The sequence below is a fragment of the Fusarium oxysporum genome, chromosome III (genome assembly GCF_013085055.1).
Source record: "Fusarium oxysporum Fo47 chromosome III, complete sequence".
Taxonomy (NCBI): domain Eukaryota; kingdom Fungi; phylum Ascomycota; class Sordariomycetes; order Hypocreales; family Nectriaceae; genus Fusarium; species Fusarium oxysporum.
This window is the reverse complement of record NC_072842.1, coordinates 3965962-3992031: the sequence shown is the minus strand read 5'-3', so window position 1 is coordinate 3992031 and position 26070 is coordinate 3965962. Positions and strand designations below refer to the sequence as shown.

General features: G+C 49.4%; 8 protein-coding genes across 8 annotated transcripts; 3 read left to right on the top strand and 5 right to left on the bottom strand.

Moving 5' to 3' along the window:
* Positions 1 to 412: 412 nt before the first annotated feature.
* FOBCDRAFT_271515 (P-loop containing nucleoside triphosphate hydrolase protein) lies at positions 413 to 1122 on the top strand (the record flags this gene model as incomplete). Its single annotated transcript, XM_031177415.2, has 3 exons — positions 413 to 464; positions 555 to 823; positions 883 to 1122. The coding sequence occupies 3 exons, from the start codon at positions 413 to 415 to the stop codon at positions 1120 to 1122; spliced, it is 561 nt and encodes a 186-aa protein (XP_031048548.1).
* A 938-nt stretch (positions 1123 to 2060) lies between these two features.
* Positions 2061 to 4439, top strand: FOBCDRAFT_219171 (peptidase family C78-domain-containing protein). The gene is made up of 8 exons (XM_059609524.1): positions 2061 to 2482; positions 2558 to 2986; positions 3042 to 3132; positions 3180 to 3284; positions 3331 to 3542; positions 3593 to 3624; positions 3673 to 3824; positions 3877 to 4439. The coding sequence occupies exons 1-8, from the start codon at positions 2414 to 2416 to the stop codon at positions 4086 to 4088; spliced, it is 1302 nt and encodes a 433-aa protein (XP_059464506.1). The 5' UTR covers positions 2061 to 2413; the 3' UTR covers positions 4089 to 4439.
* On the bottom strand, positions 4180 to 5002 carry FOBCDRAFT_238161 (inosine triphosphate pyrophosphatase-like protein; the record flags this gene model as incomplete). Its single annotated transcript, XM_031177408.2, has 6 exons — positions 4180 to 4273; positions 4321 to 4354; positions 4404 to 4440; positions 4492 to 4636; positions 4689 to 4762; positions 4832 to 5002. The coding sequence occupies 6 exons, from the start codon at positions 5000 to 5002 to the stop codon at positions 4180 to 4182; spliced, it is 555 nt and encodes a 184-aa protein (XP_031048541.2).
* Positions 5003 to 5190: 188 nt separating this feature from the next.
* Positions 5191 to 6094, bottom strand: FOBCDRAFT_219161 (AAA domain-containing protein). Its single transcript, XM_031177406.3, has 3 exons — positions 5863 to 6094; positions 5626 to 5771; positions 5191 to 5543 (listed from the first exon to the last, which is right to left on the bottom strand). Exons 1-3 carry the CDS (start codon positions 6049 to 6051, stop codon positions 5348 to 5350), a joined length of 531 nt encoding a protein of 176 aa, XP_031048539.2. The 5' UTR covers positions 6052 to 6094; the 3' UTR covers positions 5191 to 5347.
* Positions 6095 to 6219: 125 nt separating this feature from the next.
* FOBCDRAFT_290680 (P-loop containing nucleoside triphosphate hydrolase protein) lies at positions 6220 to 11737 on the bottom strand. Its single transcript, XM_031177405.3, has 7 exons — positions 11487 to 11737; positions 11268 to 11400; positions 11017 to 11206; positions 7114 to 10963; positions 6989 to 7062; positions 6726 to 6940; positions 6220 to 6673 (listed from the first exon to the last, which is right to left on the bottom strand). Exons 1-7 carry the CDS (start codon positions 11619 to 11621, stop codon positions 6513 to 6515), a joined length of 4758 nt encoding a protein of 1585 aa, XP_031048538.1. The 5' UTR covers positions 11622 to 11737; the 3' UTR covers positions 6220 to 6512.
* A 2266-nt stretch (positions 11738 to 14003) lies between these two features.
* On the bottom strand, positions 14004 to 15715 carry FOBCDRAFT_131060 (uncharacterized protein; the record flags this gene model as incomplete). The annotated part of the gene is made up of 4 exons (XM_059607878.1): positions 14004 to 14255; positions 14312 to 14421; positions 14474 to 15261; positions 15405 to 15715. 4 exons carry the CDS (start codon positions 15713 to 15715, stop codon positions 14004 to 14006), a joined length of 1461 nt encoding a protein of 486 aa, XP_059464505.1.
* Positions 15716 to 17872: 2157 nt separating this feature from the next.
* FOBCDRAFT_199104 (uncharacterized protein) lies at positions 17873 to 19405 on the bottom strand (the record flags this gene model as incomplete). The annotated part of the gene is made up of 5 exons (XM_059608938.1): positions 17873 to 17923; positions 17986 to 18311; positions 18376 to 19086; positions 19169 to 19248; positions 19359 to 19405. The coding sequence occupies 5 exons, from the start codon at positions 19403 to 19405 to the stop codon at positions 17873 to 17875; spliced, it is 1215 nt and encodes a 404-aa protein (XP_059464504.1).
* Positions 19406 to 21165: 1760 nt separating this feature from the next.
* On the top strand, positions 21166 to 25977 carry FOBCDRAFT_258846 (uncharacterized protein). Its single transcript, XM_031177399.3, has 9 exons — positions 21166 to 21511; positions 21579 to 23729; positions 23780 to 23933; positions 23984 to 24316; positions 24365 to 24447; positions 24500 to 24634; positions 24685 to 24917; positions 24966 to 25435; positions 25494 to 25977. Exons 1-9 carry the CDS (start codon positions 21341 to 21343, stop codon positions 25775 to 25777), a joined length of 4014 nt encoding a protein of 1337 aa, XP_031048532.2. The 5' UTR covers positions 21166 to 21340; the 3' UTR covers positions 25778 to 25977.
* The last annotated feature ends 93 nt before the right edge of the window (positions 25978 to 26070 follow it).

The window sequence follows — 26070 nt, the reverse complement described above, 5'->3', positions numbered from 1 at the left end:
GGGGGGCTTGCAGTAGAGTTACAGTTCCTGCCCATCAGGAATGACCTTAGTTTGAAAAAGATGGGCTCCTTTTTACTGCATTCAAGACCTGTAGCATCTGATTTGATTTGATTTAATTTGACTGACATGAGTACGTGCACCTAAAGTTCCAGGCCCTTTTACCTTATACCAGCTGAGGTACCATACCTACCACTAAAGTTACACATCATACATTCACCATCGTCATCAACGAGACTCTTTTTTCTCTCTTTTTTTCTTCTTCATCTATTTTTCCCGCTGTTGGTCTCAGTTTCTGTACGCCCAATTTTTACTCCTTTCGAGCGTGAATACTCAACTTGAGGTTTAACAACGAGAATACGCAGTCCAGACGCTGTTTCACTTTTGATTCATTGCCACTCAGCATTGTTGCACGATGCCTTCTCCCAAGCAAAGAAAGGTCGCTATTGTCGGCAGCCGCTCAGTCGGTCAGTATTTCTCAGTCTCTTGATCAGTTGTTCAACAGATGGCGATTTAATTCCGAAGGCTCAATTACGTTTGCTGACGATGGATCACAGGCAAGTCGTCTCTAGCGGTACGGTTCGTCGATGGCCACTTCGTCGACAGCTACTATCCCACGATTGAGAATACCTTCAGCAAGATGATTAAGTACAAGGGCCAGGATTACTCAACCGAAATCGTCGACACAGCGGGTCAGGATGAGTACAGCATTCTCAACTCGAAGCACTTTATCGGCATCCATGGCTACATGCTTGTCTACTCAGTATCATCACTGCCGTCCTTTGAGATGGTGCAGGTCATCCGCGAGAAGATTCTCAACCACCTCGTAAGTACTCTCAGAACCCGACCAGACAAGCAACTCGTGAGCTGACCAGAAAATACCAGGGCACCGAGTCGGTCCCCATCTGCATCGTCGGCAACAAGAGCGACTTGCGCCCCGAGCAACGACAGGTCACACCCGAAGACGGACAGAAGCTCTCGGAGAAGATACAATGCGGCTGGACCGAGGCGAGCGCGCGATACAACGAGAACGTGGGCAAGGCTTTCGAGCTCTTGATCGGACAGATTGAGAAGTCGCAGAACCCAGGCGAGGCTCCGGCCAAGAGCAATTGCATTCTCATGTAAAAGACAATTGTGAATGCTGTTCAAAGAGGCATATCATTTTGCCAGACAATCACGATCATGATGATGACGATCCAGTCTTCTCAGGCCGCGGGGCGGTCCACAAGTTCTGACCAGGCCAGACCAGGCCGTCCTACGACGGGTGACAGTCACAGGGGTCACAAGATGATTCGGGGCTGAGACAACAAGGGCCTTGAATAGGGTGCCCTCTTTTGGTTAAATTCTCCGTTGCTGTCTATCAGAAAGGGTATCAAGTCGTACCATGTCGATTTCTACCAAACTTTGGTGTGTTATTTTCTTTCTTGTTTTGCCTGCCTTAACAACTAGAGTACATGGTTCAAATCAATGGAGGGGTCCAGGTCAGGCCGGGTCAGGTCAGGAGGTTTTTGGGATTGGTTGCTTACTTACTATTAGAAAATTTCTGCTGTACTGCACTATCTGACTCTGACTGACTGACTTGGTGAATGTCCTGATTCATGACCGCTTGAATGACTGACTGATAGAGGAGATTGAATGACACTTGCAAGGATGTAGAGAGCTGCAACTACCGATACGTACCTTGTTTGGAGCGAGTTTCTAGAACAAATCCAAGGCACCAGGTTCTCGGTGTCGTTGATAATTGGTTCCCAACAATTCGTGATGCCTTGTTAGTTTGGCTAGTTCTTTAGTCCCTCCCTCTATGAGCGGTCTGTTCTTGTACTGCCTCTTGTACTGTACTGCGAGATCCAGTTTAGACGGGAACTTGACTCTATCCGGATGGTCCCGCTATACAATGCAATAGGGTATCATCCGGACGCTATCAAGAGATCCGCGGTCTTTGTTGTGGTACCGACGTTGCGCCATGTGGTTGTGACTGACTTGGCATTGCTGTATGTGTTTGCTGTTTTTACATTTTCAAGTATCCGTAAATAATAGTACTTAAATATAGTGGTTGGTGTTGTTCAAGCTTTAGTTGATGGTAGCATTTCTCAGGCTGTGCCCTTCCCGTGATTTGACTTTGAATACGCTGTGAGACCCTGGAGAGAAGGAGGGACGTGGTACGTGTACCACCATCACAGCCTCACTCACGGGCTCAGACTGAATCACTCACTCACACCGCGCCGAACTCTTTCTTTGTTCTTGACCTTAATCACTCTTTGTCACAGCCAAAAAGACAACGCCAAAACAATTGCTGCACTTGATAACTCATAGACATATAGAACTTCCTCTCTGTCTTGCATTTTAGACACTCTCTCTTCGCTCCTAAACTCAACCTTCTCATCCCTCGTCTTAATTCATGAAATAATCAACCACCATGTCCAACTCAGATCCTTGCCCCTTCTGCGGCTTCAAGCCGGGCCAAGGCGAATATGAACTCATTCTAGTGTGTCTCTCACCGATCTTTCTTACCGCTTGCGTTGAGTTTAGCTGAGACTGAGACTTTGATCCCCTTGACTAGCACATAGAGCAGCAGCACCCAGACGCTGACGGCTCACCACTCACCACCTCCGGAGATCCCATTTCATGTCCAGAAGGTTGCGGTGAGATCCTTCAGCTGGACGAGCTAGCTTATCATCTTGAGCTTCACGAGCTCGAGGCGCAGGACGCCACCCCCGAGCCAGAGCCGGAACAGACTCCCACTGTGGCTCGGAAGCCGGAGCCGTCGACTAGAGAGAGAGAGCGGAAGCACAAGAAAGTCAGCGCTATCCAGGCGTGGAAGGACCTCTTTTCTGGGCGTAGCTCTCATGGGAAGGAGAGTAGCAGTAGCAGTAGTAGGACACGGCACAAGACCAAGAGAGAGGATGCTGGTATCACCAAGACTACCAGCAGAGGCTCTTCAAGTCGCGATAAGAATGGCGAACGAGCTAAATCCAACGTTCGTCTGGGGGTGAGATATTACATTATTCTTGATACTGACTATGTGGTGACTAACACGACAGTAGAAATCTGATCTTGGCAGGTTTGCGCATGAGAGAAAGATGCCCCCTTGGCTTGTAGACCTTCTGAAAGATGAAGGACAGGTTGTCAACGATGGTGAGTCCCATCTAGTAACGTTCCCCAGCAGTAGCTAACGACTTCAGGTGTTCTGCCTGTTCTAAGTCAGCTTTTGGAACAAAGTCCTTCAACACAGTATGCCTACCTGTGTCACCCTGCGGTACAACATGTTTCCAAATTGAGACGAGAAGGCAAGTCTACAAATGCTGTGTAATCTGAGGTGTCTAACAGTTGCAGGCGGTTTCTGTGGTTATCGAAACATCCAGATGCTCACTTCAAACATCATCTCAGCCCAGAGAGAAGGCTCGAATCACTTTGGACGCACATTTCCCTCCATCTTCCAGATCCAAGATCTCATTGAGAATGCCTGGGACATGGGTATCAATGCCCAGGGAAGGGCGGAAACCGGGGGCGTAAAGGGGACGAGAAAATACATTGGCACACCAGAGGTACATAATCCTCTCTACTTGTATGAAGTCAGGTGACTGACAGGAACCAGGCACAGGCTGTGTTTCTCAGCTTGGAGATACCGTGAGTTTACCCATTATGAGAAAGTCAACAGGCGGCTAACAGTAACAGTTGCTCCGTTCAAGCATTTAAGGATCAGGAACGCGGCAAGTCGAAACAACGTCTCTTTGAAGCTATCGAAGGATATTTTCATGGAGGTATCACAAGCGTCGAAGATCGAATTCATCATACGGAACTGCCACCAATCTACCTACAACACCCAGGTAAGAACATCTCAAACCGCCAGCATGCTTACCAGGCACTAAATGTAGACAGGACACTCTTTGACAATCGTCGGCTTCGAGAGGCAAATGGACGGGCAGGCGAATCTATTGGTATTCGACCCTAGTTTTCGTGATTCTACAAAGATCCGAAACCTCATCGGCAGAACAGTTCGTCAGAAGCCCTCTTCAATCGATAGTTTCTTGCAGCCATATCGTCGTGGCTCTCACTACTTTCGCAAGTACAACCAATATGAGGTGCTCTAGTAAGTAATCCCGTCCTTGACTGCATCTAACCTTTATACTTATAAGACTCTAGCCTCACCAAGTACGCTGCTGTACCGTAATCCTCTACAATCTACTGCTGGTCTTTGAACCAAGCTTGAAGTTTGGCCAGAGCTCGACCACGGTGGGAGATCTTGTTCTTTTCCGCCTTGTCCATCTCAGCAAAACTATGAGAGTTAGCAGAGATCATCATTTGGGTTCAAACTTTACATACGTTTGGCCCTCGTGCTCAAAGACGGCATCCCATCCTTTTCACATGTCAGCATGTATTCTATGTATTCTCTTCTCAACACATACCGAAATCGGGAGGTCCTCGGGGAGGCACAATCTTGCCCTGTATCATATATCAGCACAGTCACGGTGAAAGAACTCGAGAGTTTCTTACTGGGCATCGGCCTTGGAAGAGAATGACCTTCTCGCCAGGTCCAGCACAGTACCCAAAAGTGCAGACAGCCTCAGCGGACTTATCAGTGTAAGCAGCCAACAGGTTGTTCAAGCCCTGATGACCGATCGAAGTCATAAACCACTTGCTTTACAGCCATCAGCATTCGTATTTCTCAGCGTTCTGGCATCAACTCTTACATGTACGCTCCAGGAAGACCGCTCAGAGCGTTATAGCACAGAGCTGTATCTTCAACCAGGACGGGGCCTTTCACCTATATTTTATTGTTAAGCACATTCATTTTCTTTACAGCGTTTGTAGAATAGATGAGATAGTTACATACCAGATCAGCAGCTCTACGGCACTTTGACTCTGTAACCTCCTCAAGTGTGCCCTGAACCTCCTCGAGATCGATAGATTTACTCAGAACCTCGATTTCAGGCTCAAGAATGGCCTTGACCTCGCGCAACTTGTTGGCGTTGCCGGTGATGAAGTTGACTTTGTGCGCAGCCATTTTGACGTCCTTGAAATTTGTAAAAGTCTAGAGCTTGGAAACAAAGCAAAGTAGAAATTTCACCGACTGGATATGACTTTGAAGGAGAGATAGCAGCTGGAGACAATCGAGCTGAACAATAGGCTCCCCACTATGACTGTGATTGTTTGTACATGAAAATATGCACTTATTCGGCACGGAACCACCAGTAGAACGATTCATGTCAATTCATAGCCTGCCCTAGGCTTGCATCTAAAAATCTATTTTCACCAACCGAGTCCACGCTTCAAAATATCCCAGCCAAAGACTTTTGTAGTAACCCCCTGTAGCAAATATCCGTCCCTTTTGGTTGTCTGTGAAGTTTGGTCATTCCTCGCTGTTGTCCTTCTTCCACTGATCAAGCCAAGCTACTATGCGATCAACGTTTGTGTCCATCTCATCAGATGTGTTGCTAGTCAACTCAATAACAATCTCCTCGTCGAAAGCCTCATGGGCTTCTTGGAGGAGAACTTCCATGATCTCAGAGTCGATGTTTTCTTGGAGCTTGGACTCGGGGTAGTTTCTGTAATACAGAGTCAGTAAATGTATGGTTCTCTGCTCAAAGCCAGAACGAAATGACAAGAGCTGTGTAATGAGCAACATACCTTGTGATAAGACGATCGTAGTGTGTTGACGAGTCAACTCGAAGCACAACAACCAGATCTATCCAGCTCTTGGGGAAGAGATCACAGGCGTGCCAGTCAATAATGCATCCACCAGCCTTGACATCGTCCTCAATAGCATCTAGCAACTGTAATAATATCAGCACAAATTCTCAGCATACCCTCCAGAACTTGGTTTCATCCCAAATCTCAGTTCTGAATGATATAATAGCCTCTCACCTTGTCCTCATCCACAATAAAGCTATGAAACTCATCGCTCCAGCCCTCATGGCACTCCTTGTCCTTCACAACTTGGTTCACTGAGAGATGGCGCAATCCAGTTCGCTCCGCGAGAGCCTCACAGTGAGTCGTCTTTCCGACACCGGGCGTGCCCGTAATAATGATATTAGGCAGTTTTCGTGTGGTCATTTTGGCTGCTTTGTCGTCTGGATATGGTTGCAGAGATTGGTGGGCTCTTCAGTTTGGGTAACCTTCAAAATGCTGCTATGCAGAGAAATTCCATGCAACTAAAGAGGCGATAGATTCGATAGTTGCATCACCACTTCAACAATCTACCATCACAGATTATCATCAATGGCACATGAGTAGTGAATAAATAACCACGATATCGCTTCGTACTCTCATCTCTCGGACTCTCCAATACAGCCGTATCTCATCTTACAAAATAGAGTCGAGTATAAATATCCTCACCGGCTTGCGGAGAGGTGAAATATGTTCTCGCTCAGTATACATGATGCCGTCCAGATACAAGGAGAATACCCTCAGATCTGTTTTCAGTTACACGCCGCCATTAGAAAATTCGACATCAAACACCCTGAAAATGCGGCTTCTATCCCTTATGTGCGTTCGAAATGCCTAATCATTATCCCCTACTGCTCTACTTCCACCTCATCAACGCCGGCGAGCTCATGATGTTGTGGCTGCCCGTCTTCGTAATCTTCGCCATCAGTATAGTCGAACTTCTCTTGCTGCGCAATGGCTTGTGCCGACACGATCTCGGCTAGCCTCTTGAGACGAGGAGTTTGGAGCCCTGAAATATGTTAGCTTTGGAATGTTTGTGCCAAAGGGTTCGTGTTACTTACAAGAAGGAGTATAAGTCTCGAGTGCTGTGATGACTCGAGGCTCAGCAATCTCATAAGGACCACTGTCGTCCATATCGACGGCTTGTAGGAGAAGAACATCGCTCTTCTCCGTCACGCGCGAGGCAACAGCTTTCATGATCTCGCCATTGATAGGCTGCTCGTAATCGGCAACCAAGTATTGGTTGAGCAGCTTCTGGATCTGGTTTGGTGATAGCCTACAGTCATTAGTATGCGCGTTAGGCCAGATGGGCATCAGTACTTACATCCAGCAGATGTCCTGAATGATTTCTATGTCATTCAGGGTGGCCTTCTTGAGTTGAAGAAGCTTGGTTGCTTGCTGTACAGTTGTTAGCCTTGTCCTTGACGTAGTGAGTAGGTTCAACTTTACCATCAGATGCTCCAGCTGGAGCGTACCCTCGGGCATATCGTGGCTCTTGCACCACTCCTCGATACGGGTGATGTTGTAGTTGATCTGGAGACCACGCTTCCATGAGAGGAAGTTTCGTCGCATGAGCAGGTCATTGAACGCTGTCACACCCACCAATCTCAGAAGCTCAGTGATGGTCTGTGTAATGATGGAGTCCTCTAAGTAGTAAGCCTTCATGGCACGGAAGACGCTGTTCAACAAGCTGAGCAGGTTGTCCATGCTGTAAGCGGGGGTTGAGTTCGATTGCAGGAGCTTGCCCAAGAATCGACTGCTTTCGTTGGTAACAAAACCAGGGAGAGACTGGGACTCGATGATGGCGGGAATAATCATCTTATGCAACTTCTTCTTCAACACCTTCATCCAAGTGTGGTAGATGTTAAACTCCAAGCTCTCAAGATCATGCTTGACGATCTCGAGAAGACGATCGTACTCATAATTGTCCGACTTCTGAGCCTCATACCAGTCCTCGGCGAGGAATACAAACGACAACATCTCGTGGACGTTGGATAGCCAGAAGGCACCGGGGTTGACGGCCTCGTCGCCATCGTGCTGCATCACCTCCTGTTGGATGGACTGCATCACGTTGGCCAAGAAACGTTCAGACTCCTTCACAAAGCCGTTGTTCCACATCTCTGATGTAACCAAGTTGATGAGATATGAAGGGAAGAGCACCTCCTTGTCCGAAGGAGGAGGAGTGCTGCTGGGTGAGGGGATCTTGAGGTTTCGGATCAATCCCATTGTTACCTCCTCATTGAGGCCATCCTCGTCGGCGAGAAGCGTCTCAAGTTCCATCTCGATATTATCAACGCCAGGTAGGAAGGTCGAGCCAGAAAGGTTCTGACGATGCGCCGTGCCAGTAACAGCCATGGAAACCGGCCGAGGGTTATAAGTACCGCTAAAGCGATCAAGCTCCCGCGGTTCCGCACCGGCACTCCGACGCTTAGGCTTTTTGGACGAGACGAGGTTGATGAGACCTGAAGGCGCCGAAGCTGCAGGGGTGGTACCGTTGGCAAGCTCTCCGTTGAGGGGGGCATTCCTTCGAGCCAGCTCGAGGGCATCCCGCAGAGACTCCAGCTCCTGTCTGAGACTCATGTTGTCCTTCTCGTGTTGTGTGCTTGACCTTCTGGCTGTCTCCAGCTCTGAATTTGTGGCTCGCAGAGATTCCCTGAGTTCTCTCTCCTCCTCTTGCATCCTCTTGATGTTGGCGGTTGACTCGTCAAAGGCAATCTGGAGCTTCTTCATCTCGTCTTCCATAGCTTGTAGGCGGGCGACCGCAATACCTGCTTGGTTGGCTTCTGTCTGAAGCTCCTTGGTTCGGGCCTCGAGGTCGTTGTGTCGCTTCTTCCAAGACTTGATCTGTCCTTCGTAATTCTCCACTTGCGAAGCCAGACCCTTGTTCTTCTCCTTCATTGAGCCCAAAGACTGTGTCAACTCGACGACCTTGTTTTCAAGCTTGTAAGAAATCTGCTTCAAGTCACGAGCCTCCTCACGAATCTTCTTATAGTCCTTTCGAGCACTTCTTCCGCGCCACAAGCTCTGGATGAGGACAACCTTGTTGCGGTATTGTCTCCAGGCTCGCAATTGTCTTCTCGATCTCCAAGAACGCTGGATCTTGAGAGCAGCATTGCCGAGACGTTCCTCCATAATGTTCTTTCGTCGAAGATATCCCTTGGCAGCAGACTCAAAGAGAACCATGTCTTTCCTGATTTGTTGATAGGCCTTGCGTTGCTTAGATCCCTTCCAGACTCGCTGAATGGTAGTAGCAGCCCTGATAGTGCGAAGCTCCTGGACCTGTTTCCTGGCCTTCCATGACCTGATAGCAGCCTGTGTCATAACGATGGCCTCACGGGCCTCAAGGTAGCGTCGTCGGTAGTATTTGGCTCTCAAGTTCTTCTGGATCATGATAGCACAGTCGTTGAGTCGAGTTGTGCGGAGGTTCTCCAGGAAAGCAAGCATACCAGCTCGGAAGAAAATCTTGGTGAGACCAAGCTGATACTTGTCCATACCCTTGCTGCTACTTGTTCCGAGAGCCTTCTTAAGGATAGCATCGGCCATCTCGCGGATCTCCGAAGTCCACTGATCAGACTTCACAAGCATGTAGTAACGAAGGGCAAATTCTTCATATGTCCAACGAGTAGGGTAACCAGCACAACTAATGCGAACCGTCTCGAGGACACCACAAGCACGAAGCTGGCTAAGAACCATGGGTCCCTCGAACTTCCATGCCTCTTTGGCTTCATTAGGCTTGATACATCGGATGTAGTGGACATCAGTATTGTTGATGGTGCTCATAAGCTCGATAAGCGAAGATCGGAAAATACCTCCCAAAGTGGGCTTCCTGTTGACAGCCACACCGATCTTCCTACCAGCGGCGGGCTTAACGGAGCTGGAGCTAGATGAGGCGGCATCCTTTTCTCGTACAGCTGAGGCGGCATCAAGAACAGTCTTCAAGAACTCGTTGCTTGTTGCACGCAGGACAGCCATGTGCTCGTCAGGGACGGTATCTCGGTTCTTCTCAATGAAGCCCTCAGATTCGTAGGTGACGTCGATGGCATAATGGCAAACGGTGAAAGCAGACTTGCCGAACCGAGGCTTCTTGTAGAACTTGTGCTTGTCGGGAGTAAAGTTGTGATGAAGCTTAGTAACGAACTGCTCATCAGAACCCATGGGGAGACGAGACTCTTCATCAAGCAGAGACAGAATACCCATGCGACCCTCAATCAGGTCGATACAAGGCTGGTTGTCGGAGAAGTCGATGAAGGTCCAGTCGATCTCTTCCCTAAGGTACTCCTCCTGCTCCAGCTTGAAGACGTGCTGGTTGAATTCCTGCTGGAGCTTTTCGTTGGCATAGTTAATACAGAACTGTTCGAAAGAGTTCTTGGCGAAATGCTCGAAACCATAAATATCCAAAACACCAATAAATGAGACAACTCTATTCAGCACTTCCTCGGCAGCCAGACTATGGTTGATGATATCCACAAGCCAGTCGAACAAGCTTGAGTAGATGAACTTGGCAACGGAATCTCGAACAACAATGGCTTGCGCTTGGCTGAGGTTGGAGGTGATCTTCTCGCCACGGGTAACGAGCTGCTTCTTGACAATCCATCGGGCGAACTCCTCGGCCTTGACACCGAGAATGGCACAAGCACGCTCCAATGAAGGTTCGTTGGGTGCCAAAACACTGTCGTTGCGCGATGCAGTGATCTTCACATTTCCGAGATGCAGAAGACCAGCCAACAGCTTGAAGATGTCAGCTTGCTGGGCATCTGTGACACCAATTGTCGACAGGGACTTCTTGGTAGCCTCGAACTCGGCCTTGTCGTCCACGCCATCAATTGTTGGGCAGTTTCCTTGGTTCAGGTACTCGAACTCCTCGATAGGTAGCAGGTTAAGCTCCTCGCGCTGTTGGTCTGACGCACCAGCGACGAGCTGGTAGAAAATGTGGTAGTTTCGCTCCTTGAGGGGCTGGAAAACCAATCGAGAACGCTCAAGAAGGTATGTCCTGATCTTGGCACCGATAATATTTGTGTGCTCGTCAAACATAATCTCAATGTACTTTCCGAATCGCGACGAGTTATCGTTTCGAGTCGTCTTGGCGTTACCGAACGCTTCCATGATAGGGTTAGTCGCAAGGATCTGCTCTTCCGTCTCGCTCATGGACTCGGCTCCTCGTTTGGAGCGTCCACCGGGGTTGTCGGGCGATTCTCTGGTAGCGAAGTATCGCATGATATACTTGGCGCTGACAGTCTTACCAGCACCAGACTCTCCAGAGACAACTACTGTCTGGTTCTTCTTGTCGCGAACCATGTCCCTGAACCACAGGTCAGTATGGAGTGGGGAAGGCATGTGAAGATGCGGGCTTACATGAAGGCTTCCTCAGCAATAGCGAACAAGTGGGGAGCTTGTGTCGCTCGCTGTCTTCCAGCATAAACCTGTACCATGCCCGGAACGTAGAGCGAATCGACTCGTGCGAAGGGGTTGGTGGCAATGAGGACGATACCACTGTAGGTGTAGATCTCCTTTTGCAAGTATCGTAATCGAATCGCCTGTAGAACTACAAGGTATCAGCACCATTGTCCAAAGACCATGGAAAGTAATCTTGTGTTTGGACATACCAGCAGGTTCGTTAAGATGGGACAAATTTGTAAGATCGTCGCTTGCTTCGAGCATTGTCGGGTTCATCAAAGGAGGGAGAGACGGATCGTTACCGCTCTGTAGGGCCTCCGCAGTGACCTCGATATCTTTGGTCTAGATGAGAAACATCCTGTCAGTTTCGTGATCCCAAACAGTGAGCGCCAATAGCATCATTGAACGCAGTTAGAGAGAAAACTCACGTCGCCATTCTCAAGCTGGAAGGTCAGTTTGACTTTGGACCCATCAACGGTCTTGTTGATGAGCTCTGAAGCAACCCAACCTTCAGCAGTGTCTGGCTGCCAGGCTCTTGTGCCAACCTCGTAGGCCGATGCCATGATGGCGATATGACCGGGCGCAAGGCCGGTATGTGAAGGAACAGGAGGTGAATGCGACTATGTCGAAGCGGTATCGGCGATTATTGTGCTAAGGGGCTGAATGGCGGTAGGAGGCAGACATTCGCCAGCAGCTGTTCGTAGATGAAGCAACGGGGCCTGCCGGGGAAAGATTGTGGTCGTCAAAACGCCGCTGATGACAAATGCAAGGAGGCGTTATGCGATCTTGAATCGTTTAAAGTGTGCGGTCGAACGGTTGTTGGATGCTTTGCGCAAATCGTCCAACTTTTGGGTACACCGGTGCCCCGTAATCCAAAGTACGGTGGGTGAAGGTGGGTGGTAGAAAAGGACCCTGAACCTGAAAAGGGCGGGAGAAACGAGCTTTGTACACTCTTTTTCTCACTTCCCACACAAGGACACAAAGAACTCGTCGACAAAAAAGAGGTCGAACAAGATTAAAGAATCCGCACAAGGCAAAGGCAAGGCAAAAGGAAAGACCTTGAAGAATAGGTCAAAAGGTATGGATGCGGTCGGTGATGCCAGCACGCGTTTTGCTCCTGATTGAAAGGGCCGGATGGACACTGCAGCCGCACGGGGCACGTTGGAGGTCGAGGAACAGGGGGGCGGGGCATTCGCCGTTAGAGGAATGCAGTACCTAGGGGCTCAGCCATTGGTATTTCTACAGTGCATCACTAGCATCGAGATACCAATCACGATCGATTTAAATACCTACAACTCTACGACGCCCACCCAGCCTTTCAGTTCCTGGAAGCTCCTGTCTTCAGAAGAATTAGGGGCTCTCTCTGCCTGGACACTCCCGCGAGCCAATGAGGGGCCGACCCGTCCGCGTCTTCGACCTTGTCTTGTCTTCCTTGGATCTGGGGTGAGAAACAAGCGAAGGACAAATGCATGCATTTTCTTAGAGATAGCTCTTGGAATTGAGTCGACACTGTGTCTGTCATGCTTTACCATGTCACGGAATTGGACATGAACATCAGCCCGTGGTGAGACTGTGACTGTCACTGAGGACAGATACATAGGAATTATTGGGGTTTGTTGGAGCTAATGCTCAAAAAATGTTACGCCGCAGGCCCCTTAGTTGACATTTGACGATCAAACGCTCCGAGATCGAAATCGCACTGTCTTGATACAACTTCACCGACTGTATTTGCAGTAACGATCACAAAAGCTGTGCGTATAGGGACTGTGTAGTTACTGGACACAATTCGTATGTACTCCTAGAATATTTGAAGTTTGACTTGGTGTTCTGAAAGACAAAGATCGCAATGCCATGGTTCGCCAGAGTTGATATACCAATCATCATGAACCAATTCTCTCAGACTTCAATAGTCAATCAACAAGCCCAAAGATGAAACCCGCCGGTCACATTGATGAACAAGGCCCGATCCTCCAAAAAGGAGATGCCAATTCCAAAAAATACTGGGGAACTCTTGAACCCTAGTAACCGATTAATATATCCCCACCATAACCCCAAGACTAGGAACTGAGTCCATCAAGGACATTTTTGAAGGATCAGCAAGGTACAATCGTAATAGCCAGGCAGCTCGGAGGAGCCTGTTCGCCGAGAGTATCACAGATTCAACCTCGAATTCCGAGGTACATTATCTTCTTCAGGTCCGAACTTCTCGGCAACCGCACGGCTATGCAAATGCACCTCATATCCCCAACATTTGATTATCGACAAGCCATAGTTTGACGTCAAACGACTCTGCAGCTTACGCCAACAGTTGACGAACTCTATGCATGCGGAACTGAAGTTAGTCTACAGAGGTACATAAAGGTCAACAAAGTGATGGTCCTTCGGGATCCCCTCTCGATTCGCACCGGATTGGTCCTATTTTGGTATTCTAAGTTGCGTTGAAGCTCAAATGTTTCTGTTCGTTGAATTCATCCATGCCATATTACTCCATACAGTGTGCCACCGACTAGCCCAACCAGTCGGTTGCGAGCTTTTACCTTAACTTAATCAAGCACCAGCCGCAAAAACCAGCCCCCTTTTGATTTGATCCACGCTCAAGAATGGAGTACGTACCCGTATCTGGCGATTCCGACTCTTTTTGCATCATCCATAGCAAAACCTCCTCCAGCCACGATCATCCAGTCGCGACATGGGGTTTTGAATTGCTCATGCCTTCATTGACCTTAGCCAATGCATCAATGCGTCAACCGCGTCCGGGAATCAATGACCGGATCAAAACGAACGGGCCGCCCCCTTTATTTCCCCCTTCTCTATGCATTCAAAGTCCCGTGCGTTTGTTGGTCGCATCGCGTTTCTTTTTACTAAGTTATCGTAGTTCAAGGGTAAGGGTTGAACCTCACAACCACCGAGTGGTCCATGCCTCTTTTCTTAGTACAGGATACGGGTCATGATGCGAGCTGTGCGCGAACTGTCAGTTTATGGCATTGAGCTTGTCTCACTTGACTCGACTTACCGCTAAGAGCCTCAAGGCTATCGTAGATGTCCTTGATCTGCTCATATTTGATACTGCTAATATCGGCCATGAGGTAGGCGTTGTCGCCTCTGCTGTCGGAAATCTGCTTGTCGACGTTGTGGTCGCCGAGAATCTCGTTGACCTTTCGGAGCACACCAGGAACGTTTCGGTGAATGAAGATGACCTATGATTTTGGGTTAATATTGAGCATGTCAAATTCGGGTTTCGGCATAGACTTACACGAGCGGTATCGGGCTCGTCGGAAGTCAGCGAACGGAGCTGGACCTCGGGGATGTTGACACTGCCCAGAGTGATACCCTGGTTGATGTAGCGAACCAGAGCCTCGCTGACTATGTGGGTGTCAGTGATGAGTTCAATGTGATGTTCTAAGTGTGCACTTACCCTCAATACCAATGGCACGCTGAGCCTCCTCAGTGCTACCACCGATGTGAGGTGTCAGGATAAGGTTCCTCAAGCTTCGGAGATCCTCGCCCCAGGCGTTGAGGTCGTTGGTGAAGTAGTCACCGTTGGCAGCGGGCTCAGCGGGGAAGACATCAAGAGCAGCACCAGCAACCTTGCCAGCACGGCTAGCCTTGATGAGAGCGGGAATATCGACAACGCTACCACGGCTGGCGTTGATCAGGTAGGCACCGGTCTTCATCTGCTCGAACTGGGAAGTAGAGATCATGTTGCGTGTCTCGGGGAGATCAGGGACGTGGAGGGTGACAAAGTCAGCCTCACCCAAGAGCTTCTCAAGTGTAGGAACCTGGTTGGCAGTTCCCAGAGCCATCAGGGTAATAACATCGTAGTAGATGACGTTCATACCCATAGCCTCAGCGAGGACGGACAGCTGAGAACCAATGTGACCGTAGCCAACGATACCCAGAGTCTTGCCTCGAATCTCCCAGCACTTGGAGCTGACCTTGTTCCAGGTGCCTCGGTGCATCTCGTTGGATCGATCGCCAAGCTGACGGGCAAGAACGATGATCTCGGCGATGACCAGCTCAGCGACACTGCGCGAGTTGGCGAAGGGGGAGTTGAAGACGGCAATACCATTCTTGGCGGCGAACTCAAGGTCGACCTGGTTGGTACCGATACAGAAGCAGCCGATGACGAGGAGGTTCTCGGCCTGTCGGAGGACCTTCTCGGTGAGCTTTGTCTTGGAGCGAATACCGATGACTTGGACGTCACTGTGATCACCATTTGTTAGTATTCATGGTGGGGTGTATGGAGCTCATGGACGAGGGGTATTTGTGAAGCCGTCGATGGAGGGGCACAGCACAACTTCACAAAAAAAAAGTTGAGGGATGGCGGGGTATTTTTGCGAACTCACCGAATCTTCTCAATGAGCTGGTCCTCAGGAAGAGAGGTCTTGAGGGCCTCGACCTGGTAGCCCTGGGCCTTCAGGATCTCCTGGCCGGTGACATTGACGTTCTCGAGAAGTAGAATCTTGATATCCTTGGTGTTGAAAGGCTTCAAGTTCTTGGGCGCGCCACGGTTAGGGAGGTTGGCGCTCCAGCTGGGAGGAGACTGGAAAGAAGCAAGCGGCGAGGTGGCCACGTTCTTATCCCAGCTGGGAGAGACCTCGCCGCGCTGGGCAGCAGCAGAGAGGTTGCTGGCGATGTTTTGGGGAGCAGGCGTCATGATGAAATGTGTCGACGGTCGCGGTCGGTGTGGTGTTGTTGGAGAAGGGTGGAGGGGTCGTAAAACAGCGGGGGGTTTAGATTCGGAGGGAGGAATTGGAGAGCTAAGGTCGTTTGAATGTGAACAGCGGAGGTATCAAAGTATTGCCCGCTATCTAAGAAAGGATGAGATTATGGTGTGTTGAGAAATTAGAATACTAGAAAGGAACTCGGACGATTGTGAGGGGAGTCAATTGGTTTTATGATGCCACCGAAATCTACCTATGAGCTATGATGAGATGACTCCAGTCTAGCCAGTGCTGACAATTCAGGTCGCGACGGGCCGGATGCAGCACCAGAATTCAGGCAAATAGACGTCTACCGACTTCCGCAAACTGACTCATCCTGGGCATTTGATGCCATCACTGCCGAATCAGAGGGCATCTACAAGTAAATAGAGCATTCGTTCGGGGTACCCTTGCGGCTCTTAGTCGCATTTACACTACATGAACGTGGGAGTGGAACATTGCGGACGTGACACCTTTGGCATAGGAAAACTTTTTACGTACATTAGTCCGCTGTCGGCCACGAAAGAGCTCGCTCAGTTCGTTGGACCATTTATAACAAAGAAAACGAGGTACAAGCCGAATATACCCTTCGGCGTTTTGGGCTACCACGCCGCTAACAATACACTCAGCCCTGGACAGAACCACTTAAAAAAAAAATATGCTGTGACAGCGGTTGTTTGTTCACTTTGGCCCTTGACCGAGACCGGAAATGCCACCATGCCGTCACGCAATGGCGTCAATCTCTGCATCTCCCGGCGCCCGGTTGCTAGGGATAGGTACAGCAGTGCGTTACCGCTTCTAGCAGTCCCGCTGGCGCAGGTGATTCTATTCGGTGTGCGGCGTAGTCGGAGGATATGCAGGTCGGCGCGGGATGCAGCGGAGCTGAGCGGCGGATAGACAGACGGACGTCCGTTTATTGGTTTCATCCGTCAACTCAATCATGTTGACATTTCATCTTCTATCAGTGTATTTTAAAGTCAGTTAACGTACTGATATGTTTCATCATAATTGGTCCCGGGTGCGATTGAGTTGAGGGTTTGTCAGTCAGCTATCCGATGAAGCACCTTTGTCCAATCATACCCTACCCTATAGGTTGACAGTACAGTATTATTTCTATGATATTCCAGTTTATATCTTTCAGAGACTGGATAACGATTAGAGACTTAGATCAGTGGTGGTCTTCTACTGATCAAGAAGCCGTGTGCTTTGAAAGATACACAGCTGAAACTTTGAGGAAGTCTATGGGATACAAGCAATATTACGAGACGCCAACGATGAGTGTAGGATATATCATAGTCAACACAGCCTATGTAAACAACATGACTCGCCGTCCTGTGACGTACATGCATATCCCCCGGGTCACAACTGAGACATTGTCGTCGTGGCGTCGGCTCCAAACATGTCTTGCATTTTTGTGGTGGTAATAACGATCTCACCGCATTTCGATAGACACGAGTATGAAGCCACCACGTCAAAACACAGTAAACACAGAAAGCAGAGACTAAGAGGAATAATCAAGAGTACACAGACAAAGTCGATATATTACTGCAACAACATACAACTTATTGCATTATGGCAGAATCATTCTCTATATATTATGCACCTGGTAAGCCCTTGCACCCTTCCCTGTAAGAACCATCCCTCCTGTCACTACCTTACATCCATGCCAGGAACGAAAATCAGCGTTGTTTGCAAAAACAAGTAAAACACAAGACAGAGAACCCCTGAAAACGAAGTAAGAGAAAAAGGCTGCAAAAAGAGGAGGGCAACATAATAATCGCGCGGGGCCGACTTGTGCCCTCTGGCTGTGTGTCTGTCTATCAACGTGGTTTCCAGTCCCAGAGTTTGCTCGCAAAAACCGTAGGTTTTTTTTCTTGCAAACGATGCCTATCAAATGACGATGCTACCTTTTTTGTTCTGAAAAACGGCACCGGCTGGATCGCCGACCTGTTTCAACCGCTTCCCATTTCTGTAGCCTTTTTCTTCCCGTCGTTCACCGCCCGCCCTTTTTTCCTGAGTAGGTCGGTGACTTAGATGAAATCCTTAAAACCGATAAAAGCCAATCATGTCATGAGTGAGAATATGCGTTACGTCGCGCTCTATCGCGCCGCTCAGCTCTGTTTGCACTCAGCAGCCTCCTGCTTAGGCTTGCCAGACTCATCCTGCAGATAAAAGTTAGTTTAGTTCTAAAAGTGAGCAAAGGGTTTGCCGCGAGGTAACGTACGTCGTCGTCAGACTCCTCCTCGTCATCGTTCTCCTCGCTCAGGTCATCCTCGTCCTCATCATCATCGTCGTCGAAATCGGCACCATCAAGCTCATCGTCGGAGATCTCCTCGAAAGCCAGAGCCTCACCGGTGAACCAGTCGATGGCGCGGGGGATGAGCTTCTCCTTGATGTCCTCACCGAGCTGGTAGTCGAGCTCGAGGCGCTCCTCGATGTCGGACTCGGCATCCTCGTCATCGTCATCGGTGGGAGCCTTGGGTGGCGAGAAGAAGTTGAAGAATGACTCGGTAGGAACGGTCTTCTTGACAATTCGGGTCTGCTTTGTGTCTAGAGTTGGGTTAGTCGCCAAGTTCAAAGAACCAAGGGGGCATCCCCCAAAATTATCGCTTACTCTTGTTTCGCTGCTTCTTGCTCTCGACTCGGACAGTCAAGTCCTTGCCAGGCAACCACTCAATCTTGTCACCCTCAGCGTGGTCGTAGATGAAGTCACCACCGTAGCCACTCTCGTTCTGGTAGTAGTATGTCTTGGTAATGGTGGTGTTCTTGAAGAAATCGTTGGGGGCAAACTCGAAGATGAGACGGAAACCAGGCTTGTCAAGGTACTCCATGCGGATGTCGGTGAGGTGCTTGAGGGCAGCCTCATCACGGTCAGTGATCATCTCAGCGAGGGAGATCTGGTTCTTCATGGCGGAGAGCCAGAACTCGGGGATACCGGAAACGTTGTCGGGGACATCGGACTTCTGCTCAGACTTGGCAGCATCCTCAGTCTCGGGCTCATCGTCCTCCTCACCGGCCTTGATCTCCTCCTCAGTAGGCTCAGTCTTTCCGTTGATAATGGCGGAACGCTTCTCGTAGAGAGGGGAGAACTTGGCGAAGTACTTCTTCTCGAGCTGGAGAACCTCTTCTTGGAACTCAGCCTCGAGCTTGGAGTGATCCTTCTGGATGCCCTTGAGACCAGCGACACGTCGGCGGACGGGAGCGGGCAGGGACTCGATGTAGCCCGAAGATTGGCCCACGAGGGAGCCGAGGCGACCCTGAATCATCTGGATAAGCTTGGGGTTTTGGGCGAAAACTGAAGCCGCGGCGGCACGGTCCAGATCCTCTGCATCGGGGTTAGACCATGATATTGATGTCGAAGGGATTGGTTCATGATAAGCCATGAAAAACCAAAAAGAGATACTCACCCTCCTTGATACTAGCAACGCCCGGCTGTTGAGCGTGGGAAGAGATGGGAGCAGCAGTTGCGGGTGTGTTCTGAGGCGTACTGGTCGAAGGTGGGGTAGTTAGCATCGTGGATCGTGAAGCGGCGGGCAAGCAAAGAAACAAACAATCCAAGGCAGAAGATTGATATTGCAAGGTAAAGAAATAACTTACGGAGCCACGGCGTCCTGAGCACGCTTTCCACGAATGGGCTCGGCCATTTTGTCTGATATTGAGAGATCCGAATAGGCGCTTGTGATAAACGTCTTTTGGGGACGAGGTGAGGTTGAGAGGAGAGGGATGAAAGGAAGTTGAGAAAGCAGCGGCCGTTGACGTTTGCTAAATTCTGGTGGGGGGCGATAAGTTGAAAAAATTTGGGCACTGGGCTTGTACCTACAAAAACAGAGCGAGCGAGACGGGAGTGAGAGAGACGGAGGAGAGAGGGCGGTAGGTAAAGGTAGACTAGTAGTATGGAGGTCGCTCAGGTTCCCCTCGGTCGGTCCAGTCTCCTCTCTCTCACTTTTTGAACTTGTTGGGCCGCCCACCAAGCACCAAGCTCAACTGGTCGATCGCCTAACTAAAAAAAAAATTACCTGCCCAGCCAGCCAAACTGTGTGAGAGGATCCAATGGGTCCCCTCTCTACTCTGGGCGGGCTCTACCTAATAGTTTTGAGTGTGGAGGCGCTGTGAGAGAGCGGAGAAGTGAGACAACAGAAACCCAAGGGAGCCGGGGAGTGGAGGAGACCTACAGCCACAGTAACACAGTGCATTTCCGGACCTGTTCACACGAGGCCACACAAATACAATATGCATGTACCTTTGGACTTGGTTTTCTGTGGCGTCGCACAGGGATTGGATGCGTGATTCTCTCCGACTCATCCATTCGCAGTACAAGGGAAGCACTCGCCACAATCTAGACGGATTCCAGAACACAACACTCTCAGATCCATTGCCCATCAAAGTAACCCTTCCCCCTCAGTCACCGGCCCTTCTCTTACAGTCACAAAGGTTCTGGAATGGTGGCACCCCCAATGCTCAAACCAGGAACAACGACGAATATCGACGACATGTTGTTCCTGAGAGAAAGAACGGCTGAATAACTGTTGTGCCTTTGGCTTCTTTTGTTGACCAGATACACCCGGCCCCGCCCGAAAGGGAACACCCGGGTCTGATAGCTCATGGCATGGCTCATACATTTATAGCAAGGTACATAATCTCGGGGAACCGCTTCAAAGTTACATGTTACATCGAAGAGCATGAATCAAGCGAGGCCAACCCTACAATATCTACTGATAATAGTTCGCTTGTTGGACACGTAGGTACCCAACCATCAAAAAGCAAAGGGCCACGGACGGGAACCGAAAGAGTCCTGACCAAGAACATACCCCTTTGGTTCGGGTAGAAGGGTTGAAGCACAAGCATATCCAACAACTCAACTCAACCCAACTGGTCGTATCTCTCTGCCTACATACGCGTGATAGAACGTGGCTCGCACGCACTGTGATGGACCCTGCACGATTGGCTGCAGCTTGGTGAATCTCCGATACCAACAAGTCGAGGGATGCGTCACGAATCGCGCGCGCCCTTGTATTGTGAAGGAGGAGCGGGTTGTCTATGCAGCATACTATTCGCCCACCACTTCTTTGTCTGTTGACAATAGATAAATAAAAAAAGCGGTCGTCAAAGGGGTCAAAGAAAGAAGCGGATGGCATTGACAACTAGATGCTATAGGTGGACAGCAACCCCAGACCCAGCCAAAATCTTTGCCGAGGAACCTTGCTCATAAAGCACCACAATCAGGAAACAATTTGACGTGGCCCTCGAGTCAACATGCTGGCCAATCCTGTAGCTCTCTTATGAACACTCTAAACAAGTAGATAACTGCATGTCATCACTAAATTCCAGAGTTATTGACGTTATGGCCCTAATCATCTCTGTCCTCAGCCTTGCGTCTTGTACTAGAGACAAACCAATGATGTATGGCGGGGCCAGTTCGGCATATCGGTATGACTCTCCGTCTCAGCCTTGGTCAGGGCACGAGCGCTGAGCCAACGACGTAATCGGGCGCGCGACCTACAACTTATACGCAAAATTCTTATCTCAACTTTGAGGATTTATTTGTGTATCATGCGAACCAATTCACCTTAAACGAATTGATGGATGAAGACGCTCCTCTTAGCCCGGACCCGGGCCAAGATCATGGCCATCGCCGCCATCGCGCATCCAATGCCAATGCCAACGGCAACGGTCGCGCTGGGCTCTATCGAATGAGCTCTAATCAGAGCAGATCGAGCATCTTTGAAGATGTTGAGATGGCGCATGAGGAGGTAATTAGCAAATACTTGAGCCATTATCATTGTATGATCGTAAATACTAACGATCTGTCCTTATCAGCTTTTCTCTGGTCCTGTTGCCGAAAGTCTTCCTACCAGTGTATCGGCCTTTTCCCATCGACGACCTCGCGCCGATTCGACTGCCAGCTTCGCCTATTACGATGACGATAACGAAGGGTTCCCCGATGACGACGACGCTGAGAGTGTAGCTGTGCAGAGTATTGCTGGCGATTACATCCGGCGCAGCGTTTCAGATATTGGAGACTTGGAGTTTGGTGTTGATGGTACCGAGGAATACGACGAATCCCCAGAACGAGACTATCGCCTTTCTGAAGACAACTATGCCCTGCGCAGACATTCATCCGCATACTCTCGCCATTCGGTAAACGCCCATCTCTTGCGACGAGATAGTACAGCTACCGCTGGAAGCTTTCGTCGCCATGGGCGCGTCAGTCAAAAAGTTTATCTAGAAAACGAAGATCTCACCATCGTCATCGCCGGTTTCAAGACAAGCAAGATCGGCTCTGCGATCTATATCTCTCTGTGTATCTTCACTTGCGGCCTCGCTTATCTGCTCTTCCGATGGCTGCCCCGGTGGTACGTTGGTCTGCTTGGACAGGCAACCTCGCTTGGAGAGTGCGAATGGGTCGTGATAGAGAACCAGTGGGGTGAACTTGTCGCTATGGATGTTCGATCTCAGATTTATGGCCGACCTCTATCAACCATATTTGGTCTACCTGAGAAATTCTACTCGGAGGCATTGGACGAGGATGTCGACCCTATCGTTGACGACCTCCGAACACTGGATTACCGTTACATTCGACTGTGCTTCCACCCTCTTAAAGACAAGTTCATGCTTTTCAATGGCTGGAAAGACCCTAACTGGACCGATGTGCGACTGACCCGTGCTGGTCTGGACACCGATGAAAGGGGAGTCCGTGAAGTTGTTTTTGGCAGCAATCTCATCGATATCGAGCAGAAGACAACTGGACAGCTTCTAGTTGATGAAGTTTTGCACCCCTTTTATGTCTTTCAGATCGCCAGTCTTATCCTGTGGTCCATGGACAGCTACTACTATTATGCGGTTGCTATCTTCCTCATGTCGGTTGGTAGTATTGCTGCTACCCTCATTGAGACCCGAGCTACCATGAAGCGTCTCCGTGAGATTTCGCGATTCGAATGCGACGTGCGAGTTCTCCGAAACGGGTTCTGGCGATTCATCAGTTCAAGCGAACTGGTACCCGGAGATGTCTACGAATTGAGCGATCCCAGTTTGACACAGTTTCCCAGTGACAGTCTTTTGCTCACTGGTGACTGTATCGTCAACGAAAGCATGTTGACTGGCGAATCTGTTCCCGTCTCAAAATTACCAGCCACCGACGAGACTTTGCGCACAATGGATCTGGGAGCGTCGTCAGTTACCCCTGAGACAGCCAGACACTTCCTCTTTTGTGGTACCAAGATCATCCGCGCCAGAAGGCCTCAGGAAGACCAAGGGGACGACGCCGTTGCGCTCGCCCTCGTTGTCCGGACTGGTTTCAACACTACAAAGGGTGCCCTGGTACGATCAATGTTGTTCCCTAAGCCCTCAGGTTTCAAGTTCTACCGCGATTCATTCCGGTACATCAGTGTCATGGCTATCGTTGCTGCTATCGGATTCCTGGCTTCATTGGTCAACTTTATCAGACTTGGAATTGCATGGCATCTCATTATTGTGCGAGCGCTCGATCTCATCACCATTGTTGTACCTCCTGCCCTGCCTGCGACTTTGACTATTGGTACCAACTTTGCTCTCAGCCGACTGAAGAAGAAGCAAATTTTCTGTATCAGTCCTCAACGAGTGAATGTTGGTGGAAAAATCGATATCATGTGTTTTGACAAGACAGGAACTTTGACGGAAGAAGGATTAGATGTTCTGGGAGTTCGAGTCGTTGATCGCGACTCAAAGAAATTCAGTGAGATTGTGACCGAGCCTCAGATGCTCCTGGCTGAAGCCACACGACAGAACGCTCAGGATACTTACCGCGCCGCATTGCACACTATGGCCACCTGTCACTCTCTACGGTCCGTTGATGATGAGCTTGTCGGAGATCCACTGGATCTCAAGATGTTTGAGTTCACACGCTGGACATACGAAGAAGGAAAGCAGAGCGCTTCTGAGGAAGATGAAGAGCAGGGTGGACTGGCGCCCTCTATTGCACGACCCCCTAACGTATGGCCCTGGTGCTGACTGTGAGAGGATGGTCACTGACATTTTTATAGGGCAACATCGAGCTTGGAGTACAGAAGTCTTTTGAATTCGTTTCTAATCTACGACGCGCCAGTGTCATTGTTCGACAATTCGGCCAGAAGAGTGGTGATATCTTTGTGAAGGGAGCCCCTGAGGCAATGAAGGAGATCTGTCGCGCTGAAAGCTGTAGGTTTCCTAATAGCATTGAGAGGTTCGAACTGGCTAATTTCCCGCAGTCCCTGATGATTACGACGAGCTTCTGTCTTGGTATACTCACAAAGGTTACCGTGTTATTGGTGTCGCCAGCCGCCATCTCAAGAAGCTTAGCTGGGTCAAGGCTCAGAAGATGACTCGAACTGAAGTAGAGAGTGATCTCGACTTCGTTGGTTTCATTGTTTTCGAGAACAAGCTTAAGCCCACGACTGCTGCAGTTCTCGAGGAGCTTCTGGCGTCCAACATTGGCGCAGTCATGGTGACTGGTGACAACATCTTGACAGCCATTAGCGTGGCCCGAGAGTGCGGTCTCATGGATCGAAAGGCTCATTGCTTCGTGCCGCGCTTCATTGAGGGTATGTTTCAGATTCATGAGCTTGTGGAAAGTATTCTAACCTGACCAGGTGATTTCCGTGATGCGGAAGCCAAGATTCAATGGGAGAGTATTGACAACAACCTGTTCCACTTGAATGAAAAGACCTTGCTTGTAAGTTCTTGTTGCACCTGTGACCATAGTGGATCACGACTAACACAAACAGCCCCTACCCCCTCCTCCAGAGGCAGATGCTTCACTGCCTTTTGATATCACCAGCCTTCGTAACTATACTTTGGCTGTCAGTGGTGATGTGTTCCGATGGATGGTTGACTTTGCATCGCCACAAGCACTTCAACGGGTTAGTTTCTCATTGTTCTTCGACTGTCGCCCTCGCTAATCACCCTGTAGATGCTCATCAATGGTAAAGTATTTGCCAGAATGTCCCCTGATGAGAAGCATGAGTTGGTCGAGAAGCTGCAGAGCATTGATTACACATGTGGCTTCTGTGGTGACGGGGCAAACGACTGCGGTGCTTTGAAGGCCGCAGATGTTGGCATCTCTTTATCTGAGGCAGAAGCTTCCGTGGCAGCTCCTTTCACTTCTCGTGTGTTTGACATCCGCTGTGTCTTGGAAGTTATCAAGTAAGTCGAGAGAAACATTTCAATTGAAGCAGTCTAACCATCTTATAGGGAGGGTCGAGCCGCTCTGGTTACAAGCTTCAGTTGCTTCAAGTACATGAGTTTGTACTCAGCAATTCAGTTCACATCAGTCACATTTCTTTATGCCAGGGCTTCCAATTTGGGAGACTTTCAGTTCCTCTTCATCGACCTTGCTCTTATTCTTCCGATCGCTATCTTCATGGGATGGGCAGGACCTGCTCCAAGACTTTGCCGGAAGCGACCTACTGCGGACTTGGTCTCACGAAAGGTGCTCACGCCTTTGTTGGGATTCATGCTTATCTGCATCTTCTTCCAGGCTGTGACGTATATCACTGTCAAGGAGCAGCCCTGGTATATCCCTCCTGTGGTGCACAAGGATGAGCCGAGCATTGAGAACTCGCAAAACACGGCACTCTTCCTATTCTCTTGCTTTGAGTATATCCTTTCAGGAGTTATTCTCAATGCAGGACGCCCGTTCCGACAGCGGACCACACAAAACTGTAAGTTGACTCATTCGCCACTTCAAAAAAGAATTAGAGCTGACCGTGTGTGTGATAGGGCCATTTGCTATAACTATCTCTATCGCCCTCTTGATAACCGTCTACATGATCCTGACTCCTGCTCAATGGGTCATTGACCTGATGCAGTTGACGGACATGAGCTGGGACTATGAACTGTTCCTGATTGGATTGGGTGCTGCGTACTTTATCGTGGCCTGGGCTTTTGAGCACTTCCTTGCCTTGAGACTGGCTCGATTGATAGGCTCAGTCAAGCAGTCAGTGACCGGAAAGGCCAAGAAGCGCAAAGAGTATAAGGTGATTGCTGAAGCATCGCGGATTTAAGCTGAAGTAAGAATAGCAAGTTGCATAGCCATTGGATGAAAGCGGGTTTATGTTAATGGGTATTGTTTGGAGTCGTTGATAGAGTATAAAGACTGCGAAGGAAGCGTGAAGCTGTTGGTCTCATCAAAGAGATCAAAATACAAGAGGCTTGGTTGGATAAAAAACCAATGCCTGAATTTTCATAAACATGTCTACCGAACCAATTCTGAGCTGTGAATAGTAAGGATTTATAGGTATCAATAATGCAAATTGAACGGCTACGCAGCAACAGGAGCAATTTTCCCCGAAAACAG